General features: G+C 47.9%; 1 protein-coding gene across 3 annotated transcripts in view; it reads right to left on the bottom strand.

Moving 5' to 3' along the window:
• The window catches only part of Ccdc136 (coiled-coil domain containing 136), a 30,448-nt gene extending 19,504 nt beyond the window's left edge, over window positions 1-10,944 (bottom strand). Inside the window, exons 1-5 of one of the 3 annotated variants that reach the window (XM_021190094.2) lie at window positions 10,791-10,944; window positions 9,933-10,040; window positions 7,968-8,225; window positions 7,806-7,880; window positions 1,557-1,877 (exon numbers count right to left, since the gene is read on the bottom strand). In XM_021190094.2, the coding sequence (XP_021045753.1) occupies window positions 1,557-1,877; window positions 7,806-7,880; window positions 7,968-8,225; window positions 9,933-10,040; window positions 10,791-10,848 (820 nt within the window). In that variant the 5' untranslated portion in view covers window positions 10,849-10,944. The remainder of the gene's footprint in view (window positions 1-1,556; window positions 1,878-7,805; window positions 7,881-7,967; window positions 8,226-9,932; window positions 10,041-10,790) is intronic. The other 2 variants (XM_021190099.1, XM_029535352.1) reach the window with 2 other exon arrangements.
• Between the last annotated feature and the right edge of the window lie 4,704 nt (window positions 10,945-15,648).

Raw genomic sequence — 15,648 nt, 5'->3', positions numbered from 1 at the left:
CATAACAAATTCTAGGACAGCTAGGGCTATGTAAGGACACCTGTCTTATAGATAGATAGATAGATAGATAGATAGATAGATAGATAGATAGATAGATAGACAGACAAACAGACAGACAGACAGATAGATACTCTCAGACTCCCAAAGATTACCGTGGGAAGTAAGAAACTGTAATGAGAACTCTGTATGAAGACTTGATGGTTTTAGCCATGGTAGCGCACGCCTTTAATCCCAGCACTTGGGAGACAGAGGCAGGCGGATTTCTGAGTTTGAGGCCAGCCTGGTCTACAAAGTGAGTTCCAGGACAGCCAGGGCTACACAGAGAAACCCTGTCTCGAAAAATAAAAATTAAAAATAAAAATAAAGACTTGATGGTTTTGACCTTCATTTAATCCTTGAAATAGTCTTTTATAAGATCTCCTGCTTAAATAAATAGACCTTTGATTTTAGTATAGTTTTAGACTAACAAAACAAAAGAAGCTAGTCCAAAGCCCACTTGGAGAATTCTCCCCTCGGTCCCTCAGCTGTGGGCTCTTAGCTCAACACTGCCCATCTGCCATGACTATGGAGCCAGCAGCCATCCACTCTAGTTAACTCCACATAGCACTCAGGTACCTCTGTGTTTTCCTTAGGCCCCCCCTTTTTTGTCCCAGAGTCCCATCCTGCTGTAAGACTTTATCAGCCAAGTGGGGTTCATACTCCAGATACAGAGATGAGGCTTGGAGAGAGACAGTAACTTGACTAAGTTGATGCTGCTCCTCCAATTAGAGCTGGGTTTTTGACTTGGGTTAGGTCATCCCTAGCTGTACCCTCCCCTCACTGCCCTCTTTCCTAGCACCACCCAGCCAAGGGCAACTCTTTCTGAAAAGCTTCATACGGCTGGAAAGATTGCAATTCTTTGATTTTCTTGTTGACTGTCTCTGCCCGACCTGACCAAATATAGGACCTCCATTATACTTGGATCATAAATCTAGGCTAGAATAAAGGCAAACCCTCTGATGTCATGAATCCTAGCAACGAGCTGGGAGACAGTCTGAAACAGGGCTCGAAGTTTTTGAGTACCGCATGCATTACTAGAAATAACCTTTTTTCCTCTCCAGCTGTCTTGTGCTCCGATTTGCTGCCTTCCAAAGTTTCTACTCAGGAGGGCTAAATGAAGCTAAGAATTGGCATTCTGGATCTTAGATGGAGGCCCAAACAGGTTCAGGCAAAGAGCCATGATGCCACAGCAGCAGGAAGGGTTTCCTATGGTGACAGGTCCTTCTGCATCTGCCCCAGATCTGGACACTTTGCCAGAGAGGACCTTCCCATATTCAAGCCAACAAGTGCCCGACAGCTCTCTGTCAAGAATCTCTAGGGTCCATCTCTAATTCTTACACCACCTTGGACTGGTTATATAACAGCTGAGTTTTTCCCTCCAGTCTCAAAGTAAACACGGGTGATTTTTTTTTTTCTAGAGGCTTCTAATGCATAATCTAACACTACTCTTCCACTACCTTCCTATCTACAATGTCCTCTCCTCTGTTCAACTGTGAACAGACCAGAAAGTTTCATACCTTGTATCCCAGAGAAGTCGGAGATGCTTAAATCAGATGGTTCAGAAGTCTTCAATTCCATTTCTGCACGGAGCGAGGCAATCTCCATCTCATAATCCCCTCGAATGCGTTCCATGTCGTCGAGTTCATTCTGCAACCGGTAGAGATCATCCTGCAAGGACGCTATGTCACTCTCATGTTCAGCTGCAGAGTCTGCCGCAGCTTGCCGTAGATTCTGGATCTCTGATTGGGCCAAATGCAACTCCTGCTGCATTTCTTTAAGTTCATGTTCCTTCTCATGCTCTAACAGGGAAATCTCCTCCCGTAGATGTTGCAGCTCACCTGAAAAAAAAGACCCAAAGGTTGGTGGTCACGAGGTGGATGTGCTGAGCAGAGTCTGGAAACACAGCGTTCAACAGAGTCTCACTGACAACCTAATCTTTCCCCCACCAGAGAAGCAGAGCACCTAAAAGGTTGTATTTTATCAGTGTCCTAAGTCTTTCTAAAAATCTCATAGGTAAAAAAAAAAAAAAATTTCAGAGTATTTTCACTTATCCATTCTGGAGCTTAGGAAATACAAGACCCCAGAGGCTCCTCTTAGCCCCAAACTTCCAGTAAGCACAGGATGCAAAACAGTACACATTTAGAATTCAAGTGAAATTAAAAAATAATTTCATCACAAAATAATAAAACACCAAATAATAACCTACATGGTGGTTGACAACATCAACTGTTGGAATCATGACACAGTTCACAGAGAGGCCTTAAGTAGAAGCCAGTGTCTGTGCCACTTTTAGACCTCCAAAAACACTAAGTCAAAAGAAACCTTTTTTACTAACTAGAAAAATATGCAAGTGTTTCTAGGATATATTAGGGAGAAAGAAAAACAAGTCAGATACTGTACAACCTAAATACTTAAAGATACAGAAAAACAGTCTAAGAAGATCTATGCCCCAAACTATAAAGAGTAGTTGCTTCAAGTCTGGGAAAAGGGCTTACATACAAGCTTAATTAAGGGCCCAAGTTCAGATCCCTGGCATCCACATAAAACCCAGACTTAGTGGCATGAGTCAGTGCCCTAACCCTGGGACTACAGCGTGCAGAGGAGGCAGACAGATCCCTGCAGCTTACTGGCTTGCCAGTTTGGCTAAAACAGGGAGCTCCTGGTTTAGTGAGAGACTCTGTTTCAAAACCTAAGGGGAAGAGCGAGGAAGACTCTGGTCTCCTCATTCACAGGCACGCATGTGCATTCACAGTCACAGAAAATATATTTTTAAAAAAGCAATTGCTTCAGAGGAGTTGGGTAACATTACAGGCGTTTTAATCTCCATCTTGTAGCAGTGTTGCTTGATTTTCACAAGTTTCTACACTTTTTATGTGGATTGTGCTTATATTTTAATTTGCAAAACAAATGTGTCAGAACCCTGGGGATCATCTGAAGTTGTTTCAGTTTGTTTATTTTTTGTTTCTTTTTTTGGTTTTTTTGAAATAGGTTTCTCTGTGTAGCCCTGGCTGTCTTGGGACTCAGGAGATCTACCTACCTCTGCTCTTTTGCTGTTTTTTAAGACTGGGTCTCATTCTGTAGCACAGGCTGATCTCAAACTCAACCTCCCAAGTGATGAGATTACAGACACGAGTCACCACATCCAGTTTCGAATCTCAGACCTCTGGATGCAGGCACCCATTTGGAATGGGTGAAAATAACTCGGAAGTAGAAACTTAAAGTCATGGATTTCAAAAAGAATTCAGAAGTGTGGGAAGGATTAAGGGATGGAAGAGAAATGGACTTTACAAGGTATGCTGTCCCCATGTCCCATCTCCTGCAAACACCCAGGTTCCATCTTTTTCTAACCTCTCCTCCAAAAGTTAAGAGGAACCCTCAAGGCTCATATAGCGCCTTGAACTCTGTAGCACATGTGGCTGGGTTCCGTTCTGTCCTCACTTGGCTATAAAGTTTATGCAAACAGGGAACATGCTCGTTTCATTTACTTCCTTTCAAACAGAAAGTCAGGGCATGGGGCTGTAGTTCAGTACCTAGCACACATGAGATGCTGGGTTCAACCTTTAATAAAGGAATTTAAACCAAAACCTTTAATAAAGAAATTTAAACCAAAATCCAGCTCAATAAATATTTACTGTATTCATGTAGGAGGTAGATGCTCATTCATTCAATTCTTACTGAGTTTCTTCTATATATGCAACATTACATGTTAAGAGCGCATGGGCATTATAGAAGACAAATTTAAGGACATAGTTGTTCATGTCTATAGTCCCAGCACTCTAGAGGCTGAAGCAAGACAATTGCTTGAGTCTAGGAGTTTGAGACCAGCCTGTGTCAAGCTGTATGGGAGGGAGAGAAGGGAGAAAGCACCCATTTGCGTATATAGCCAATAAGTGGACAGGAAGAGGTCTCTATGCCTTCAGCAAGTATGTGCACTAGGTTGTGTAGCTTCCTGGATTTTGGTTTAAATTCCTTTACTAAAGGTTGAACCCAGCATCTCATGTGTGCTAGATACTGACCTGTATCCTCACATCCTGACTTTCTATTTGAAAGGAAGTAAATAAAACCAGAGTGTTCCCTGTTTTCATAAAGTTCATGACCAAGAGATGGGAAGACCAACTAAAACACCCCACAACACAAATATAGTCTACAGTACAAGAGTTTACAAGGTGATATCTAGATCCTCAGCTCAGGAGGGAGAGGCATGGACTGGTCACTATGATGAAGACCCCAGGCCTGGGTATTCTAGGGGCACAGCCTAACCTCCATCTCTCTAGCATACCCTCAAACCTCAGTGGCTGGCTGTTCGGGACCTGGCTCTGTAAAGTGCCTTCTTCTTAGATCATGGGAGTCGGGGTAGTGATGGGTGGCGAGGGGCCAGGCCCTTCTTGGAAGCTGAATGGGATAGCCCGGCCAGGAGTTGGAAAGGCAGGGACCAGGTTCCAAAGAGCTGGCGCCGGTTGATTGCAGGCTGGGGCCTTGGGGGCGCTGCGGGGAATTCGGGAGTCGGCTTGAGGGGCAAAGAAGACACTTGGCACTTACTAGTTATGGCCTGCATCTCGGCGGCCCCCCACAAGCGGTCTCCAAAGGGGGGGCTCCCGCCTCCGGGCCGGTGCCGCCCCGGGGGGGCTTTGGTGGCCGGAACCGCCTCTGAACACTAGGTACCTCTGAGGCCACGAGCGCCCCCACTCGGCGGAAACGGGCAAGGCGCGTGCGCAAGGACCCGTCTCAGGTTCCTTCCGCGGGGCGGGGCTTGGAGTGGGTTGGATGCCCGCGGCCCCTCACCTGCCTTGGGAATCCTTGACCTCTAGCAACAACTCTTATTTCCCTGGCTCTTTCAGACTTTCAGACTTCTCCATCCTGGGAAGAAAAGAAGAAAAAAAAAAAAAAAAAAACCAAAACCTCTTTTCCAAGCAAAGACTAATACTTGCCTCGATTCAATTGGACCTTTTCCTTTATCCTAAAAACAATATCAAGGGTTCCTTGCCTTAAAAAAGAAACCTTTTCCCTTGATCCACCTCACCTTCCCTTACTTCTCTTTAAAACGGCTATCACCACGATCTGTACACAGTTTGTTCTCCATTTGACCTCCTGTTTCTCTCGCCAATCCCCGTCCATTCTGCCATGGCTCCTGGTGCCCCATCTTGCCGACCCCAGCAGCAGCCACCTCCCTTACCTTCCCAGCTTTCTGCACAGTGAATCATCATTTCCCTGAAGCTCTTGCCTTTCAGGGCAGAGTCGTGTTCCTTTTACCATTCCCCCTATCTTGGGCTTCTAGTTAGGAGAGCCTCTATGGACTCTTTCTCTCCTCTCTGGTATCTCTTGGTGTGACTGAATGTCCATCTCCCATAGACGATGCCGTCTGCTTGTTAATAATTACCACAGCTCATTTCCAGCCCTTGTTTCTCCCCCCAGGTCTAGATCATACATGCAAATGGCGCCTTCACATACTCACTTGGACATCAAACCCATCCAATCAAAAAACTTCTTAAAATTGTTTCTCTAGTTCACAAGCAAATTTCTTGCCAAGATTTCTCTTCAACATCCCACTAGATATCAATATTTACGCAGTTTCTCCTGGCAAAGTCATGAAGGGACCACCTTCAAAATATGTTCCCAGCCATCTCCATTTCTACTGCCTTAATTCAAGAAAGCAGTCAGTTAAATGGACCCACTAGCATGCTCAGCGCCAATTCTTTCTCCTGGATTCTAAAGTGCTCTTTTGAAAAGGTGTAACCAAGGTTTAGGGATGTTGCTCAGTGGTCAGCACCTGGCGAAAAGCCTTGGATTCCACCCCCACCACAGGAGAAAATAGGCAAAGAGCCAGCAAAAAATGTAGATCATATCAGTCATTCCAGCCTCTTACAGCATCTACTTTCCTCCGATGAAAGCTAGCTCTGTCAGCTGGCCTAAAAGGCCTACCTACCCTAACCAGACCTCTGCCTTCTTCTTGGAACTTTCTCCTACAAGGGCCCTTCCCATGAACTTTGAAACGACCTTGGTTCTGCCTCCCTAACACATGAAGCTCATTCTCATCTCCGGACCTTGCTGTTGCTGTTCTTGTCTAGTAGGTCCGTCCATCAGATTTTGAATGGTCAGATCCTTCCCATTACACAACTGAAGCACCACCTTTTTGGAGACATCACCTAACTCCTACCTCATCCCTATCGGTGTATCTGTCCCGGGATAAGGACATATCTTCCATACTAAAGCAGACCTGGCCTCCAGGTTCTCCCAGCATCCCTCAGTTCCTACCTGGCATACCCCGCCCCCCAACCCTGAACTTTCTAGCCCAGGGGCTGGGCTGCCCTTCCCCGAGAGGCTCCTCCATATATGTTCCAGACATTTTTATTTCCCTTTCTCTCCTCTTCTCTTCACTCTCTGCGCATACTTTTCCTTTCTTTCTTTTCCTCTTCCCCTCTCTTTCCCTTCCCATGGCAATTCCCTTGGCCTTAGTCCTTGGGGTCAGTGAACTCACCTGAAAGCAGCTTCCCCATAAGCCTGCATTTAATATAATCTAATCTGGCTTGAAATGGCTCATTTTACTGGCAAAAAAAATAACTTATCAATATCACATATTTATATTGAATATTATATTCATACCTGTGTTGCCTTTATTAACACCTGAACTTGTATTATTATGCTTTCCTTTAGAATTTATTTACTTTTAATGACATGGGATCTCATGAAACCCAGATAGCCTTGAACTCAGTACGTAGCCAAGGCTGGCATCAAATTCCTGACTTTCTTGCCATTACTTCCCACATACTGGGATTACTGGCCTGTACCACCCTGCCCAGATGTGGAATCTACTCTTCAGGGATTTAGACAATTGTGTTCTTTGTCGGTCCTTTAAGTATTTGGCAGACAAATGAGTTAGCCCTGTTTTACAGAGAAGATACTGAGACTCTGAGGGATAGGTGACCTACCCAAGGTAATAAAGTTTGTACATGGTAAAGCTAAGCCCAGGTGCTCAGACATCGTGAAGCCAACACCCACACTCCCCCGCCCCCGTGCTGTCTACCATTTCTCTTTGCCACATTTCCTGCATCTCCCTTTGCTTACATGCCGTCCCCTTCCCTTCTGCTCCTCCTCTTACATGTTCGCTTGCTCTCTCCAGGGCAGCTTCCAGACCTTTTTTTCCTCCATCTATATTTTGTATTTGGCTTGATCTCAGCTCTCCCTACAGAGTCCCTGCTGTTTTCTAGGGCAGAGCCTCAAAACCTTCCGGAAACGCACAGAAGTAACAAAAGCTCCTTCTTTATTTGGTAGTGCAGTGGAATATGGGACGCTCGCCTCACTGCCTCCCAAGACAAAAGGACACCTGGACTTTGAAATAGAGGAGTTGGGAAGCACAAACTCAGGATCCTATCCATTTCCTTCAAAGACACTGGAGTGTCCTCCAGGGGGTCCCTATGGTGCCCCTGGGGGGACTAGAAAGAGAAATACAGCCTGCAAGTCAACCTTGTTCATACACTCCTGGCCCTGGGCAGAGAACAAAGTAAACAGGCATGTGGGGGAGGTGGGAGGCTAGGAAGAGAAGAGGGAAAGGACGAACCCAAGAGAGAAGATGAAAAGATGGGAAGGCGAGAGAGAGGAGGTTGGCATCGCCACGTAGATAGGTAAAGATGGGAGATTAAGGAAAGAAGAGAACAGAGGGAAAGGAGAAGAGAGGGGGTGAGGAAAGAAAGAAAAGGAGAGAGGTAAGGTTCTGAGTTAGGTGTGCTTGATTAGGGTGGCCACTTTGTCTAGACTTGGGGGGCAGTTACCTTGGAGCTGCTGAATCTGCTTGGTGAACACTTCTGCTTGCTGGGCACTGGCCAGCCGCTCATCCTCCAGGAGCCCTACAGTGAGAGGAACATCTGGTTTGGAACCTGGAAAGCACAGAGCCTTTGGGCCCAAGCCCCGTGTGCCCTGTCATGGGTGCTCACCCTGAAGCTCCAGGGAGTCATCTTCATGCTGCCCAGCAAGCTCACGGGTCTCCTCCAGCTCTGCTACCAGCTGCAGCACCTGGGCCCTCAGCTCCTCCAGCTCTGTCTCTGTCAGGCTCAGGCCCCGATGCTTGCCCATTGACAGGGAGCCCAAACTGCCTCCTTTCTCTGCTTGCTCTTCTTCTTCGACCTCTTCCTCTTCTTCCTCTTCCTCCTCCTCCTCCTCTTCCTCATATAGAGCTGGAAGTAACACCTCCCCTAGGAGAGACAACCATCTCACCACACAGTCAGTGCCCGGTCCAGAACCCTGCACCTTACCTCTCCAGGGCCTGGACAGCAGAATAGTGTCACCTGGTGTCCCCAGAGGTTCCTTGGATAGGACCTAACTCACGGTCATGCTCTGGTAGGTCAAATTTGGATGCACCCTCTCCGGCTTCCACACGCCTAACCTCGAACGCCTACTGCCTGTCCAGCAGCCTCGTGCTAGCTCAGCTACAAGAAGCTTACACGAGGATACCTGGCTCTCGTCGTCTGAACTCTGGGTAGTGGGACAAGGAGTTAAGAAAGGATTCAGACATTCAGACACTGGCTGTTTATGTATGCCAAATGGAGCAAGCTTGGGGGGAAAACAATCTAGGTGGCTTGCAAGGTATTAGCCGTTTCATAATAAGAAAACACTGGCTTGGTCCATAGGCAGAAGAGGACACATTAAGCGGAAGTGACTTGGAGTTGTTTACTGCGTCAGTGTTGGAACCCTTTCAAATGTATGTTATCCAATATCTTTTTGAAGTTTTCTACACCTGTTGTTTTCCTGTTGGGTGCCACAAGGGTCATCTCTTTCCTTCCAACCCAAGTTGATGCTCAGAGTAAGCGTCAGGCTGAACTCATGTCAAAGAAAGTCTGCCATCTTAACACACTCTTTTAAACCACTCATTAATTGGTTGATTGATTGATTGATTGATTTACTGCATACGGGTGTTCTCCCTGCCTATGTCTGTCCATCATCATCATGTGAGGGCAATGCCCTTGAAGGTCAGAAGAAGGCATTAGAGCCTCTACGACTAGAGTCACAGACAGCTGTGGACTGCAATGTGGGTGCTGGGAGCTGGTCAACTGCTAAGCCATCTCTCCAGTCCTGTTGACACATTTGAAAAACTGATTTGGTACTGGTCCTCATGTTCAGGCTCCTGAACACTCATTCTCTTTCTCTCTCTCTCTCTCTCTCTCTCTCTCTCTCTCTCTCTCTCTTCACTGCAATGCAGTTCCTGTAAATAGCAAAATCTTGTCTTGGTGGGGATTACTCTGTTTTTAAATTCTGGGTCTCTGGCCTTCCTTCCCTTTTCTAATGCCAACAGCATACGGTTCATTTGAGACCCCTTATGTCATCTAGTCTCTTGGGAAGGCCTGTGCTGAACTACAGAGGGGCCTGGGGACACGTCACAAGAAGTCCTGGATAATGTGTTGGTACTGCCTGCCCTGTCACTCAGGAGTGCTATTGGGAAATAGGCTTCACCTAGCTCTCTCCTAAGTACTTTCTTACTAAAGCTGCAGGGCTCCATGCAGAGTTGACTGTGGTGGCACCAGAAAGACAGTTCACATGCCCATGTCCTGGCTTTTAAAAATAAAGAGGCAGCTTGGGATCTGGATCAGCAGGCAATGAGAAGAACAAGCCCCCTGCCGAAAGCCTGCTTCCAGGCTGGGTTGAGCAGGACCTCTCTCTGTCTGGCAGCTTCCCCCAGGACACACAACCTGGTTAGCTGGGTGATTGGCTCCAAAGGGATGTGCCCAAACTTCCCACAATGCCTGAGCCCAGGAGAGGCTTGGAGCTCAGCCACCAGGGAGGAGGGGCCTGAGATGAAGTAAGGGAAGGGGCCCTGTCCTGGCTCAGAGTTCTGGGGACAGGGAAGGAAGGAGGAAGGGAGCTACAGGAGTAGGGCAATGGAAAGCCTTTTTCAGAAAACTCACCGTCCATAGCTTGCATCCCACGGCGCTCCAGGGACCCCCAGCGTTGGCCTTTCTTCCTCTCACAACCCTCAGATACCTCATAGGAGCCTAAAGTGGTTACTGTGGGTCCTGTGAGCCAGGAGAAAGTAGGGATTGTAGGAATCGAGGGGGCTGGGGCTGAGGGGAAAGAAAAGGATGTGCATTCTTATATGGGAGCCCCGGAATTTGCAATCACACTGGAGAAGCCTGACTCACTCTGCCCAGCTCTGTGATTCTATTCCCTCAGCCACCTCTTGCCTATGGAGGGGACCCCAGCGCGGCGCGCGGCCCAACCTCAGAACCCCAGTTCCCAGCTCCTCTCCCTCGCCCAGACAGAAGAGGGTGAGTGTTTGTTTAGCTTGGGGCACAAGGAGAAGAGGGGTAGGGTGGGAACTAGGAAAGAAGGTTTTGGGAGGATCCTACATAGCAAAGCAGAGAAGGGAGGGGCGGCCGGACCAGGAGAGGAGAGAAAGGGCTCTAAACTAGGCCGTCTCTCTATCTCTCCCCTCCCCTCCCTCACCAGACCTCGCCCACCCCACCCTCTCCGGTGGTCAAGAGCTTTGATGAACTAGAAGGGTGCAGGCTCTAGAGACAATCCCCCTGCCACCCCCACCCCCCTCGTGAGCTGGAAGCACAATCGAGCTGGAGAGACTAGCTGGGGAGCGCTTGCTTGGGGAGTGACCGCTGGGAAGGGACACCCCAGGTCGAAAGATGGAGAGCAGTATCCGGTGGAGGCCAGGATGGAGGGAGCCGACTCAGTACCAGGAGCACCTGGGGGTCAGAAGGAAGGAGAGCCGTAGGGGAAGGAACATAGGGAACTGAGGGAGAGGCGGCTCTGACCTGGGCCAGGGCAGCTCCAGCCCGTGGCTCCCGCGCCGGCCCCGCCGCCTGCCTCCATGGCCGCTCCCGCCGCCGCCGCCTCCCGATCAGAAGCCGCAGCCTCCGGGCCGGGGACCGGGAGCCCGGTGCGCAGGGAGGAGAGAGGGCGGGCCGAGAGGGCGGGGCCTGGCCTGGCCACCTGACGCGAGTGCCCGCCTGTGGCCGCCCGGAAACCCTCCCCCAGTCCCCCGCTCCAGACCCAGTGAGGACCCGCAAAAGAGGTTCAAAGCACGTCACTAAAGTGCCCCAGGCTCTCCCGAGGCAGCTTCGGGTCTGCTGCGCCTGCAAAGCGGACGTGAGCTACCGGGTCTTGAGGATGCTCCTAAGGAGTGCTAGGATGGCTTGGTTCTGGCTGTAGAACCCCCCCTGGGTCAGCCACGCCTAGGGACCTCAGGGGCTGATCTTGACGGGTGATAGAACCCGGAGAGTGGAGGTGGGGGAGAAGGGACTGTTTCCTGCAGATGCGCAGACACGCGCGCACTTCCTTGGTTTCCACACAGGTCCAGCGTCCCTATCCCCGCACTCCACAGAACCCATCCCTCCGGGTGGCCTCAAGCGCCCCACAGCTACTGCAGGGCTGGCGGATAGGGAAGTGGAGACCTGCATGTGCCAACGGCTAGGCGGTACATCACTGCTTTCCCCAATTCCCACCAAGCCAGAGCTGTCTCCCAGTGTACCAAGACCTGCCTTCTTCCCTGTCCTTTGAGCCACGCCCTCTGTGACCTGTGCCGTGTGGGCACCACTGATGTTCCCTGTAACAAGAAATGTGGGAAACCAGGAGGCTTTTTTTTTTCTTCACCTTTTCATCTATTTATTCAAGAGATGAACTTGATCTTGAGGCAGATCTGACATCTCAGCAGGTCTCATTTAGGTCAGAAGTGGATACACAGGAATCTGCTCCCCAAGTTATAATCGTGGAGAAATTTCTAAGCTGGCTACCTCACACCAGTTCTTTCTCTTGTATTCTCACTCCTAAAGTTTGGGCATGACTTGGCTGGATTCAACGCCCCAGGCTACTGGGTTCTCAAGCCCCCCATGTTCCTCAGAAATGAAGCAATTCCCTGCCTGATGCACATCCCTGGCTTATCAGTAATTTCAGCCTTGGGTTGAGAGTTACTCTCCAGACACCCCATCCCTTCCTTATTAGACACTCCTGCTGTGCTCTTCTGACCCTCTGGGCATCATCAGAGTACTGCCTGCTGTTAAGGTTGGGAAGTATCCTAGTTATCTTTGTATCTTCAGTATCAAAGTACCTGACTCATGGAGTAAATGAGTAACATGAAACTTCCGACTAAGTTAACAACACCTTCATCGTTTATCCCAGATTTTTAACTCATGAATTTAAACTCATGTTCCCTATTAACAATGATGTCTGCCAGGCAGTGATGGCTTACACCTTTAATCCCAGCACCCAGGCGTCAGAGGCAGGTGGATCTATATGATTTCAAAGCCAGCCTGGTCTACTGATCAAGTTCCAGGACAGCCAGGGCTACACCGAGAAACCCTGACTCTAAAAACAAACAAAACAAAAAAGTCCAAAAGTCAGAAGTCAGAAGTCAGTAGTAAGTCCTCCCCCCCCAACCCCAGCCTGATGATCAGAAAAATGAAGAATTATTCGTTTTCACTTCTCCCCAATCCAGTTTGTATTGTCCTCCTACCCTGGGAGCAGGGCCTACCCTGGAGTATGGACCACCTACCTGGGGGCTATGATCATTAAAGCTCCCACTTTAGACCCATGGTTGCAGTGATCCAGCCACAGAGAAGAGCTGCCGGGCAAGCCTACTGTTTTGCAGACCATCAAGCCAGACTTGGGTAGCAAGGTACAATATTTAGAGATGATGAAATGGGTTCTCATGGGGGGAGCTAAAGGGAAGTGTTCTAGAAGCTCAGTGGTTCTGCCTGCCCCACGCAGCTCCTTCTGGTTCTGTCTCAGCAGCAGGTCAGGCTAGCAAACAGCCACCATTGTCAGTTGTGACATCCAGGAGTCAAAGGAGAGCCTGGATCTTGCGCATTAGGACTAAGCTCTCCCTGGTTCCTGGATGCAGGTCATCCATCACTCACCATTGATCTCAGGGAAGGTTCAAGGTAGACTAGAACCAATCTATTAGTAGGAGGCAAACCCTATACAGATCAGTATGGGGTTGAGATGAGGGTGAAGTTAGGGGGCAGAAGGGAAGAAAGAGCTTAGCAGGTATGGGGGGCCAGGCTGTCAGGGATGTGTCTGAAAGGACAGGCATGGCTGGTGTGTCACCAGGTGATCAGCTTAGAGGGATGATCTGGATTAATCCTCCTCGTAATCCCAGGGTTTAAGACTCAGCCTTACCCCCAATCCCATACCAGGAGATCATCCCCTCAGGGATGCAGCCATTTATCCCCCTTTACCCTTATTTTTAGACACTCAGAGTAACCATTAAAGCCTTTTTAAAAGGAGCATTTGCAACATGCAGAAAAGTAAAGTTCAAAGGCTAGTTAGTGTAACACTCCTGTGCACACCAGACTGTTCCTATCTTTTTCTTCTTGCAATGCTGGGGGTTGAGCCTCGGACCTTTTGCATAGTAGACAAATGCTCTGCTACCTTGCTACATCCCAAGCTACATCCCAATGTTTACATTTTACTTTGAAACAAATTTCACATATGCATTAATTCTTTGAGAATTTTATAAAGGCATTTGAGTCCCCACTCCTCCCACACCCACCCTCTTCACCCTCACCTCACTCCCCTAGCCCAGCTTTGAGTTGTCTTCTTGTATTTCTTTTCTTTTTTCTTTTCTTTTTTAAATGGAATCCAGTTTGTATTGTCCTCCTACCCTGGGAGCAGGGCCTACCCTGGAGTATGGACCACCTACCTGGGGGCTATGATCATTAAAGCTCCCACTTTAGACCCATGGTTGCAGTGATCCACTGCTTGTGGACGTTGTACATCGTGGTGCGGAGCCTAGTGCGCACCACGATGTACAACGTCCACAAGCAGACCACCTACCTGGGGGCTATGATCATTAAAGGAAACTGACTTTCCCTCTCCCAGCAATAGTTACTTTTTTACATATATATGTTTTTCGAGACAAGGTTTCTCTGTGTAGCCCTGGCTGTCCTGGAACTCACTTTGTAGACCAGGCTGGCCTCAAACTCAGAAATCCACCTGCCTCTGCCTCCCGAGTGCTGGGATTAAAGGCATGTGCCACCACTGCCCGGCTTTTTTATTCGTGTCCCTAAGAGGTTGGAGAGATGTTTCAGCTATTGAGGGTTAGGCTTACAATAACAATAATTTTTTAAAAAGACAAATATATTCCCAATGCATCTGAGCAGAAAGAATAGAAGAACAGATCCTACCTGAAATGGTTTGGGGGGGGTGTGCCCACATAAAGGTAAAAGTGTGTCCTTGAGTGAACTTTGAGGTAGAATTCCTTGACTGTCATCTTAAAATCAGAGATATGTGAGAAATAATTATATGACTTCATTTATTAATCAAAAGAGAGAACAACTTTATACGCTTCGGTAACCAAACTCCTTTTCTTGAACACCATAACAAGAAGCCTCATGTCATAACTGGGACCTGTGAACGGTTTCTCGCCCCTGTGGACCCCTGATCCTTTACAGTGTGTCTCTTCCTGCTTTATACTTCCTTTTGAATAAAATTTCCTTGCTACTTTGCAAATCTGTGCCAGCCTTTATTTGAAGTAGAAGCCCAAAATATAGAAAAACCTAACCCTGACCACCAGGAACAATCCCATGATTTGAAAGTTGTACTTCATATGTATATAGTCACAAAAAAATTACATAATTTTGACTTGTCTGGTTTCAACATCCGTCTAGTGTTACATCATCCACCTTCATCGGCTAACCTTAAAGTTTTAAGTTTCCACGGTGTTTCACGGTTCTGTTCATCCTCTAGTGAGCATCTGGGCTCCTTGCAGTTTTCTATAATAAAGTAAATGCTGCAACTGGCAATTCTATATATGCCTTCCCGGCCCATGTGACAGACATAGTCCAAGGGCAAATAAAGAGGGGAATTTCTGGGTCGAGGAATAGGTGCCTCTAAATTTTACTAATTGTTGCCAAGTTAGTCTGTAAAGTAGATGTGCCCATTTAAATGCCACTGATTGTGGATTTATTTATCTTCTTTATTCCCCATCTCCCACTGGTGCAAGAGCTGCCTATGCTAGTAGTCTCCGTGTATGTTTTTCTTCATCCTCGCTCTCTGGACACAGGGTCTCACTGTGTAACTAAGCAGCTGTGTAGCTCATTGGTTAGCCTAGAGCCCACTATGTAAACCAAGCTGGTTTCAAATGTATAGAGGGAGATCTGTCTGTCTCTGCCTCCCAAGTGCTGGGATTACAGGTTGGTGCCACCACTGCGCACCCATTTCCCTCGATTTTTTTTTTTTTTTAAGATTTATTTATTTAATGTAAGTACACTGTAGCTGTCTTCAGACAGTCCAGAAGAGGGAGTCAGATCTTGTTAAGGATGGTTGTGAGCCACCATGTGGTTGCTGGGATTTGAACTCCAGTCCGGTGCTCTTACCCACTGAGCCATCTCACCAGCCCTCCCTCGATCTTTAAGTCACCATGCTTTTCTAGTAAATAGACGTGGCTTAGCACATGCCAACGCTCTTCTTTCCCTGTCCTCCACATTTCAAGCTGGTATGTTGGTTTCAGCTTTGTTTCTAACCCCACTCAGATTCATCACCATCATCATTATCCATGGTCTGCTAGCATCACCTTCTGGATGCTGTTGGTGTAGATTCACTCTGTTTTCTTTTTCTTCCTTTTTTTCCTTCTCCCTTCCTTCCTTCCTTCCTTCTCCTCCTCCTCCTCCTCCT

The sequence above is a fragment of the Mus pahari genome, chromosome 2, assembly GCF_900095145.1.
Source record: "Mus pahari chromosome 2, PAHARI_EIJ_v1.1, whole genome shotgun sequence".
In the NCBI taxonomy this organism is placed as follows: Eukaryota; Metazoa; Chordata; class Mammalia; order Rodentia; family Muridae; genus Mus; species Mus pahari.
This window is presented reverse-complemented; position numbering and strand designations above follow the sequence as displayed.